The sequence below is a fragment of the Hippoglossus hippoglossus genome, chromosome 7 (genome assembly GCF_009819705.1).
Source record: "Hippoglossus hippoglossus isolate fHipHip1 chromosome 7, fHipHip1.pri, whole genome shotgun sequence".
In the NCBI taxonomy this organism is placed as follows: domain Eukaryota; kingdom Metazoa; phylum Chordata; class Actinopteri; order Pleuronectiformes; family Pleuronectidae; genus Hippoglossus; species Hippoglossus hippoglossus.
In genome coordinates this window covers 21,358,479-21,368,284 of record NC_047157.1, presented here as the reverse complement: position 1 = coordinate 21,368,284, position 9,806 = coordinate 21,358,479, and the positions used below count along the sequence as shown (strand labels likewise).

The window sequence follows — 9,806 nt, the reverse complement described above, 5'->3', positions numbered from 1 at the left end:
TATAAATAATATAAACCAAATGTAATTGTATCTTGTGCCTACACTGAAGAAATATGTTTATCATTGATATTAACTGCTCTGGTGTGAACCACGCCTCTTCTCATTCATAAAATACGGTTTAAATAAATATGGAGAATTATTGGTTTGATTTAGCCAACAGATATGAAGCAGGGGGAAACAGAGCTTAGCACTAAACAACCTTTTATATTTCAGTTATTATACAGATAAACAAAATATAACTTCATTATGGAGATTTAGAGGGGCCATTATTTTCTAAGGGTTTAGTGACATCTAGAGGTGAGGGTGAAAATTGCAACTGACTGAAGATCCCTCCCCTCTCAAGCATGGAGAACCTACAGTGGCCTCAGGTTGATTTCAGCCAATATCTTCCAACACATGCAACTAAACTATGGAAAATGCTGAGCCAGGTTAGATTGCATCGCTAAACACTTTGTATTTCACGTACAGACAAGAACATGGTACCAAACTTATCATCTAACCCTCAGCAAGAAATCTAGTCTGCATATTTTCACTGAAATGTTGAATAACATTGAAAACATCTTCTCATTAACAAATCACTTATTAGCTTATGTGACCCTGTAAGAAACCACATGAAACACAGTAACAGAAGCAAAAGTATTTTATTCCAAGTTGTGGAAATGTAGCTAGCTTTACATGAGCAGCGAACCGCAGTGCGTCATTAGACATTCATTGTTGACCTGTGTCAGACTCCACTGCCGTCTGCATCTTTTAAAATATAGAACAAAAAAAATAAATCAGCAACTTAAATAAACCTGAAAAATGTCAAGAAGTTAATAAAACTACTAAACAAGAGAGAGCTTAGTTTACACTTTAATATAAGACTATATTAGTATGAATGTTTAGAAGTGATGCTACCTGGCCCCTTTACAAACCACAGTCTGTTTATCTTTAACATGACGTGCTTGGTCCAAGGCAGAGGAGGCAACATGAGTACATGAGTTGTAAGAATAGCTTCCACTAAGTGTGATTAATAAATGCAGTAAAAGAATAAAAGGTTCTACAATCAAATGCTTTGAAGAGTGACAGCTGTTGTTCCTCGTCTCTGCTCCGTCCAGTCACCGTCTTTGGTGCAGTAAAGTATTTACGCTGGGTGAGCGTGACTCAGATGAGTGTTTTGTTGTTGCTGTGTTCTGTTCTCGTTATTCCATTTACCATCCTGACAAATTAAGACCTAATTCAAAGGAGACGGGGACATGGAGCCAGTTCAGACATTTATTTTAAATCACACAAAATCTCCTGCTTCAGATTTTGTTCTTTTGTTCCCCCTCCAACTGACTTGGTCCCACATCTAAAATCAAATAAAGACGGCGGCATTCTTAATTCAGGATTCTCTTTTGAATGTCTGCTGAACTGGCTTCATGGAATAATAACTACACCTGAGAAATACATTTTTTTAAATATCGCCTTTCTTGTTCTGCTACTGTGATGGATCCACACGGTGGAAATGCCTCCTCCCTCAGAGACACTCCAGTACTGGAACATGACACCACTCACGCACCCCTCCCACTATCCTACCCTACCTCTACTCCGCCCTCATGTCCTTGCAGTTCACAGTCTGTGAGGGTTGACCCATTTGTAAGTGCCTTTGTAGCTAAATCCAACTCTCTTTGAGAGGTTGTCCGCTTCTGCTGGGCCACGGCTGAAAGAAAAGAGAAACAAATCACATGCATCTCTCTGTACCGAACTCCTCTTGGGGTTAAAAAGACAGACTGAAGGACAACTCCTACCTCCCATATTTGTATGGAATAGGTTTTGGCTTCTCTTTGTCTATGTGATGAAGGAGAGGAGTGAAGATCTTCCATGCTTGTCGTAGTTCATCACTGCAGAGACAAAAAGTTCTGCGTTTATTGCCAGTCATAAAAAACCCAGCTGTCATATTATAAAATTTAAACACTTTTACAACTCGTGGATTCGTCCATGCCAGGACTGAGTATGAAAATTACACACTATGCTGCCATCTAGTGTTGAAAACCATTAACTCACATAAAGCGCTTACAAAAGACTGGTTTAGTTTCCATGTTGTAAGATGAGACAGATGCAAGAACAAAAAGACAGACCTGCGCACAAAGTGCATCTGACTCCCACAGAAGACGTCCAGGATGAGACGTTCATACGCGTCTGGAAGTTTCACATCCTAAAAAAAGAAGGCACAAGTTGTTAGTTTTGTTCTCGTACGTACAGTAATATATAAATAAATCAGCCTGAACCTGCCTTGTATCGACTCTTATATGTGAGGTCCAGCTCAGTTTCCTCAGGGCTGAAGTAAACGCCGGGTTTCTTGCTCATCATCTTGGCGTAGACGGCCTCGTTGGGCTGCACACGCACCACCAGCTCATTCCTGTGACACTGATTTCCAAAGATGTCTCCCGGGACATCGGTGAACTGCAGCCGCACCTCAGCTTTCCTCTCGTTCAGAGCTTTGCCACAGCGAAGGATGAATGGAACACCTGAGGAGGATGAAGTCCATACCAATGCGTTATGAAAGATTATGAAAGAACGCAGCAAAATGTGGCACGACAAGTATTTGCTTTTGTCAAGGGCAAAGTATGTTTACCGTCCCAGCGTTCGTTGTGCACATAGAGCACAACGGTGGCAAAGGTGGCCTGAGTGGATCCCTTAGGGACTGTGGGATCATCGAGGTAACCCAGTTTGGCATCTCCTTCGCCTTCTGGATCCCCGATGTACTGACCCAGCACCACATCCGACATGGACACGGGAGCGATGCACTTCAGCACCTTCACCTACAAGAGATAATAAAATACATGGAGGGAGGTGGAATTACATGTTACAACAGCTGACCTGACTTCATCCACAGCACATTTTAAGAGATTTACTTTCACAACCTAGTAAACCAAACTCCTGATTGATGTTAAGCCACCGTCAACAAAGCTAAAACAAAAAGGAAAAGGAGGAAGTGTTTCATTCATCATTGTTCATGTGAAAAGACAAAGTGAAACACCTGATGTGACTCTTGAAGGAATTAGTGCTGTGGAGATGGATTATTCTGATTTTGCCAAGACAACAATGTAAAGAATGAGGACGTCTGGAGAAAAGGAGAAATTACAAACCAAGGCCTGGTTCTCTCTGACACTGAGGTAAATAAAGGCCTCAGTTACTATTTGAGAATTTACAGTTAATCATGAAATACTGAACATCTCCACATCGGGGGTTTTTTTGTCTCCAGAAGGTTTTGTACCTTTTCATCTCTGACATCATCAGAGCTGGTGGAAGCTGGTTTCTCCATGGCAACCAGGCAGAGTATCTGGAGCAAGTGGTTCTGCATGACGTCTCTGATCGTGACAAGAGGAACACGTGGTCACACAAAAGACAGAGAGGAGGAGGAGGAGGATGTGATGGTCGTTAGCATCTTAATTAATATTATAACAGATCATGTGATGGTGAGGTTTTTCTGCATGCAGTGTTTAAGAAGCTGTTACTATTCTCATTTTTATATAGCTCCACTCTAAACCTGGATACAAAAGCATTAAACTTCATCATTACACTGTAAAGACAAATCCAAGCGATTTTATTCCCCTCACCGGATGATGCCAAAATCATCGAAGTAGCCTCCTCGTCCCTGGGTGCCAAACGGTTCTTTAAATGTGAGGACGACACAGGCCACGCTGTCCCTGTTCCAGATCGGCCCAAAGATTCGATTCCCAAACCTGCAATGAACATCATATAATGGTTCTGTGTGCTCAGCGTCAGACGCAGCACGAGGGACAGCTGTTCAAGACAACATCCATAAACATTTATTCTCTGCTTTGTTCCTTATTAAGGCCCAGTTTCTATTTACTTTGTGTGATATTCACAGGGGTTCTCTAACAAAAACAAGCTGAAACTGAAGTGTTGCATTAAATTACCTTAACTCAAAAGGAGATTGTTATTTTACAGGGAAATAAAAAAAAACAATTCACAGGGTGGCATGGATACTCAGGCTCAGGGGTTAGAGCGGGTCGTCCTCTAACCAGAAGGTTGGGGGTTCGATCCCACTCTTCCCAATGCCAAACTGTCCTTGGGCTAGATACTGAACCCCATATTGCCCCTGACAACTGTGCTGTTCTCATATAAACAGTTTTGCCCATAGATGCACTGTATGAATGTTTGTGTGAATGTACTGTAAAGTGCTTTGAGTGGACATCAAGACTAGAAAAGGTGGATTTGACTTTGTATTGAACAGTTTTTTATGTATAGTATTGTGCTTCTTATCGCTTTCCATCTTGTGTCAAAATAATATTGTATTTTATTTGACTTTATCTTCTTACTATAAGCTCCTAATGTTCAGTTTACTGTTTTATTGACCCTATTCCGAAATAATTATTTGATAAGAATAATAATAAAATCAGTTATAAATCTGGGACTTTGTTCCTCCATAAATGTTCACCAGCAAACTTCATTCCAGTTTACAGCATCTGATAATCAGAATATTCACAAAGCTAAAATAAAACAAAATGAATAAAAACAATTTTATCCGAGGATGATTTTCTTACCTGAGCACCATGAGGTTCTGCACCATCTCTTTGCCCAAGTAGTGATCGATACGGTAGATCTGGTCCTCGGTGAAGAGGGAGGAGAGGTGAGTGGACAGCTCCTCTGAGCTCTGAAGGTCATGTCCAAATGGTTTCTCCACAATCACCCTGCTCCAGCCTCTACACACACACACAACCACACAGAGAAGAAAATGAACATAACAGGACCTGTGCTCTTCTTTTTTCTCAGTCATCACATCAATAACCCCAGATACTTTAGGTACAGGCCTTTCATAATACTTAGATTGGTTCGACTGGAGAGCAAGTAATGCAAGAATCACAGAAGAACACTGACAACTGAGGATTTTCTGTCTTCTCCACTGGGTCGACTTGTGGAGGAAGGGCAAGAAGTTTTTGTCTTAAGCGTCATATTAGCAGTTTATTAGGAGAGGGGAGGGAGAAAATACTGCAATGTAACATAAATGCTAAACTTAACCTTGAACTGAAAGATTACTTTGAGGGCTGCCGTTTGTGGTTGTGTAGCATTGTACAGAGACATTTCTGCTACTTAACAAGTCCTCATTAAATATAAATGGATTTGGAAAAAAACCTATCACTTGGATATCTGGTTGCACGGATGCATCCAGAACTTCCAGTGATGCTGATTAATTTCACAAAATACACACACACCTCTGAACCATGGTACTGGTGTTGAAGCTGGTAAATGTAGACATGTCTCATATAATATAAAATCTACATTCTTATGTTATTTGAGGGATCTTTTGTATCCCTTAAAATGAAAAATACCTAAATCTTAGAGATTGAGCTCTGTTTGCCGTCATTCCGATATAGCAGAAAAATGTCCATCATATTAGTAAGAGAAGTGTGTGTACGTACTTCGTGCTCATACAGTGGTGCCTGATGTTTTTCGTAACGTCGTGGTAGATGGTGGGAGGCAGGGCCAGGTAGAAGAGACGGTTTGCCTCAGGTCCTCCAGGCAGAGACTGAATGTGTGTGTTCAGTTTAGAGAAGGAACTCTCGTCAGCATATTTTCCACTGATGTACGTGTTCCTGCTGAAGAAGGCCGACAGCCGCTCTGCCTCTGTATTCGCCACCTGCGCCAGAGGGTGAGAACATTTATGCATGCATGGATTTAATTGGGGGGGCTTCAAAATGAAGAAACACCAGTTTGAGTGTGAGAATCAGGAATGAACTGTTTAATAACTGATTTTTCTGGCCACTTGGGGGAAGGAGAAAGTTGCTTTAAACATAATTAGGACTTTAATGAGTCATGCAATTATAGTTGATGATTAACTGACATTGTGGTTAACAATTGAATTGTCTTTTCCTGTACGTTTATACATACACTTATAGTATAAGCATAATCAAAGTTTAACAACACACATAGACCTTGTGAAAAAGAGCAGCTGTTCACTGACACATAAAGTTGGATTCTTTATGTAAGTAAACAATACAAAATGACAATATGCAAATCTGGCATTGAATTGTCCTATTGTAGATATTAATACAATTATCAATAACAGAGAATTAATAAGTGGAACACAAATTGTCCTTTTAGTTTTAATTTGGAGATGAAAAGTTCAAAAGGAGCGTTTATGCATCTGTGTACCTACTTGTTGGTTTAATATTGTTTTTTATAAATCTACTTGGAACAATAATCTGTGAGAGACTTAAAAAAAAAAAAAAGATGCATCTCAAATGTCTAATTTCACCTTCAGGTACGGCATGCAGGACGTCTTGATCGCATCTATTGTCAAGTCAGAGCGAGCAAAGCCGACAAAATATGTCTGCTCAGGGAGGAGGCCGTCTCTGAACAACCACCTGGGAGATAAAGAAAAAAGATGTATATGGTCACTTCATGAGAGTAATGTCCTTTATTCAGTTCTGATGTGTAAAAAGTAACAAGCCTTTATCTGAGGTCCGAGTTTCACTCACCAGAGAGTTGGGTAGATTTTCTTCTTAGCCAGATCCCCCTATGGATACAAACACATGACAAGAAATATGATTTCACCTTCAAAATACAGGTTATGTACACAATCATTATCGACTGACACTGTGTACTTGCGTTACTGTGGTGCTAATTAAACCAGTGCACCAAACCCAAGTTGTAATCACATTTTACTACACAAAAGCCTCCAGATGCTGCAATACTACTGCTCACACCACGTGGCAGTTGGTAACTAGGCTGCTTTACATGGTAAAAGTAATCCCACAGGAAGCAAGAACCACCAACCAGTCTGTCCTGCTACATGTGGAAGAACCTGGTGCTTTATTGCCTCACTGGCAGCAAATGTGACACCTTTAGCTATTGTTGCTTGACAAGTCTCACAGAACAAAACAATGGCTGTGCATACCAGGGATCATTCATAACACCTCATCTGGTGAAACCAACTGACTGCCCTCAGTCACACCTCCCACATGTTCAGAAAGAAACAACTATTGATTTTAGTATCAGTAAGTAAATGTTTGGAGATGTGGGGTGACTGTGTGTATTCACTTGGTAAAACATGTGAAAAGGCTGTTAAAATTTAAAAAAGGAGCTTTCAGTACACATACTGAAACAGCTGCAGCGACACACACATATGAATAAAACACACACAAACAAACAGCTGCACAAAGAGCCGCCCAGCTCCTCATCTGAGCTGCCTGTGTGTCACACTGAAAGAAAACCGCTGACTGTCAGTGACACTGCAAAAAAGCAGCAGCAAGAGAAAGGACATGGCAAATAACCAGCTGAATGAAGCCTGATTAGAAGAAACTAAACCAAAACAAATCATTGATGACGTGTTTTTATGACAAATAAAAAAAAGACTGGTTCTTTGAAATTTACTTTGCAGACATTATGGTTTTGGAAGTGGCAACAAAGCTGTTGCTGTCAGAAAGTTAGGGTGTTTAGATCACACGTTTTCACAGACAGAAAGACTCCCTCTTCTTTAACATTGTGTTCTCTTATTTGTAGTTTCAGGGAGGACATATATATTTAGATAGATTTAAGGCCAAATGGAGTTGTGGAAGAAACATTGACAAAGCAAGAAGGAAATGATTTTACTTCCTGATTTCCACATCTGACAGGTATGAGGAAATAGCAAACAGTGAAAGAGGAGATTTCCAGTATTCTCTTGGGTTGTTTCAGTCCATCTTTTGTACCTTAGCAGTAAAATAACAACGACTCAAAGGCCCTCAGAGAGCATGTACATCTCTGCCAAGGCCCAACATTCCCCTGAGTATGCCTGATTTGTTTCATCGACATTTGTGTATTATTTCTTTAGAAATAAGACGCCTAATCTTGGTTCTTCCCTGACCAAGTTCCGTGGTATCTGTCCAGAGATTTTTTGTGTAACGCATAAACTTGACTGCGCTATTGATTTGTCTCAGATACTTGGTAAAATTCCTGGTTTATTTATAGTATAATCACATATCGCCAAATTTAAATGCAAATATTCCTTTCAGAAAAACCTGTTTTATCAAAGTTCTCAGAAAACAATCCTGATGACTTTGTTGTAAATCCTCACATTGTCTGTATCATGTACTACTGAAATAAAAAAGCAAAGAGGATCAAGCAGAACAAGTATTCAGTGTCTTATCACTGAATACTTGTTCTGCTTGTTTGCAGAAGCTCTGTGAAATCAGTTTCAACATTTCCTTCATGCACAATTGTTGCAGTAGTTTCAAAGATTTCCACACACTTTCTTTGAAATTGTGGCCAAAAGGGTCCTTACCCTGTTTTTGTTTTTTAAAATCACACAGTGACTTCTGTGTGATGAAGATTGCTCCAGACCACTATCTCTTGTATTTAATTTCACAGCCTACTTATTTAGACTTTACTCAAACAACCACTTCATAGACTGTGGCCGCCCCCGCTCTCACCGATGCTCCCATGATGATGAAGACGTGAACGTCGGACTGATGGAACTCTTCACCATCATGCAGCTCCTTCCTTAGCTCCCCAAACACCTCAGAGCGAGAGAGAGGGATGCGACTCATTTTCTCTAAAAGCAGAAAAACAGAAAATGCAGTTTTACAAGTTAAAACAACCATTGAGAAGACAAACAGAGACGTCCACCTTATCTAACAGGAATTATCAGTGCCTCAAAAGCCTAGTTTGGCTTTATAAACATAGAGAGGTTCCGTGGTTTTCACAGGGAGAGACTTGCGACACCATCTATATCTCCACCATATCTTATCTCCACCATATCTTATCTCCACCATATCTTTTTACGCAGAAAATAGAAATTTGGCATGAAGTGATTACAACAGAAGGGTGTGTTTCCTCTCCAGACAGGAAACTTACCCAACATTGTGCTGGTATAGATACTGCAAATAACAACAAAGTAAACAAGGACAACATTGTTCTGGCATGTTTTAGTTTCTCAACTAAAAAATTCATAATTTGTTGCACCTCAATTGATGCCTAAAACAGTAGGAAATAAAGATTGCAATTTTTAAGACAGCATTGCTTGAGAAATGTGTAACTCTAAAATTAAGTGCCTATGATTTGTAAAACCAAACCATTTCCTTCTTTACTTCCTCCTTCATTATCCAACATGTGAAGATAAGGAAGGAGGAGGAAATATTCAGTTTAGATTTACTTTGAGTCACTTAAACTGAGTCAAACCAGGAACTTCCTCACTTTTTCTCACTTTTTACACCACAGACTTCCTTATATTCCCCAATGCAGACTTCTCTAAAAAGCTCTATGACAACATATGAACACGACACTGTAATAGTAGAGTAGTGTGAAACTGCAATGGCACAAGCAACTAAAGATTGTTTCCATTATCAAATAATGCACATATCATGTTTCCATTTCAAAGCCAGAGGATGTTTGTGATAAAGAGAAGAGAAATAAACTCAGTACACATGACATATTACGCAATCCAGTAATTGGTTCATTATTTGGTCTGTAAAACATCAGTTAACAGCGGAAAACCCCGATCACCGCCTCCTGGAGCAAAACCTGACATTATCTGGTTCCTTGTTTTGTCCAAACAATAATCCAACACATTTAAAATAGTTATACAAGTTGTAATACAAATAATAGCTGGAATTTCTCCCAGTTATGAACCTGAAACATTCAAATGTTTGGGATTTTAAATATATTTAAATGTTTGATCAGCTGGAAGAAGAAACAACACTTGGGAGAGGATGCATGAGAGGGATTTCTGTCAGAATGGTCACAACAGCTCCAGGAATAGCCTGACACACACACACACACTATAATGATATTAGTCAAATCCTCCAACAAATCCCGTATTTACAGGACTAAACCTCCTG

The 9,806-nt window shown here is 39.8% G+C and overlaps 1 protein-coding gene across 1 annotated transcript; it reads right to left on the bottom strand.

Annotated features, from left to right (window-relative positions):
• Positions 1–622: 622 nt before the first annotated feature.
• g6pd (glucose-6-phosphate dehydrogenase) lies at positions 623–9,190 on the bottom strand. Its single transcript, XM_034589487.1, has 13 exons — positions 9,173–9,190; positions 8,400–8,521; positions 6,468–6,505; positions 6,245–6,353; positions 5,409–5,626; positions 4,533–4,691; positions 3,582–3,707; positions 3,239–3,332; positions 2,597–2,783; positions 2,254–2,489; positions 2,100–2,176; positions 1,770–1,862; positions 623–1,681 (listed from the first exon to the last, which is right to left on the bottom strand). Exons 2-13 carry the CDS (start codon positions 8,514–8,516, stop codon positions 1,591–1,593), a joined length of 1,545 nt encoding a protein of 514 aa, XP_034445378.1. The 5' UTR covers positions 8,517–8,521; positions 9,173–9,190; the 3' UTR covers positions 623–1,590.
• Positions 9,191–9,806: the final 616 nt, after the last annotated feature.

Bases quoted from the DNA above. Each gene is read 5' to 3' on its own strand.
- g6pd (XM_034589487.1), bottom strand. From the start codon at position 8,516: ATGAGTCGCATCCCTCTCTCTCGCTCTGAGGTGTTTGGGGAGCTAAGG. The intron at 6,354-6,467 runs GTGAGTGAAACT...TTTATCTCCCAG, and splicing joins AAAATCTACCCAACTCTCTG to GTGGTTGTTCAGAGACGGCC. The intron at 2,177-2,253 runs GCAGGTTCAGGC...TTCTTTTTTTAG, and splicing joins CATATAAGAGTCGATACAAG to GATGTGAAACTTCCAGACGC.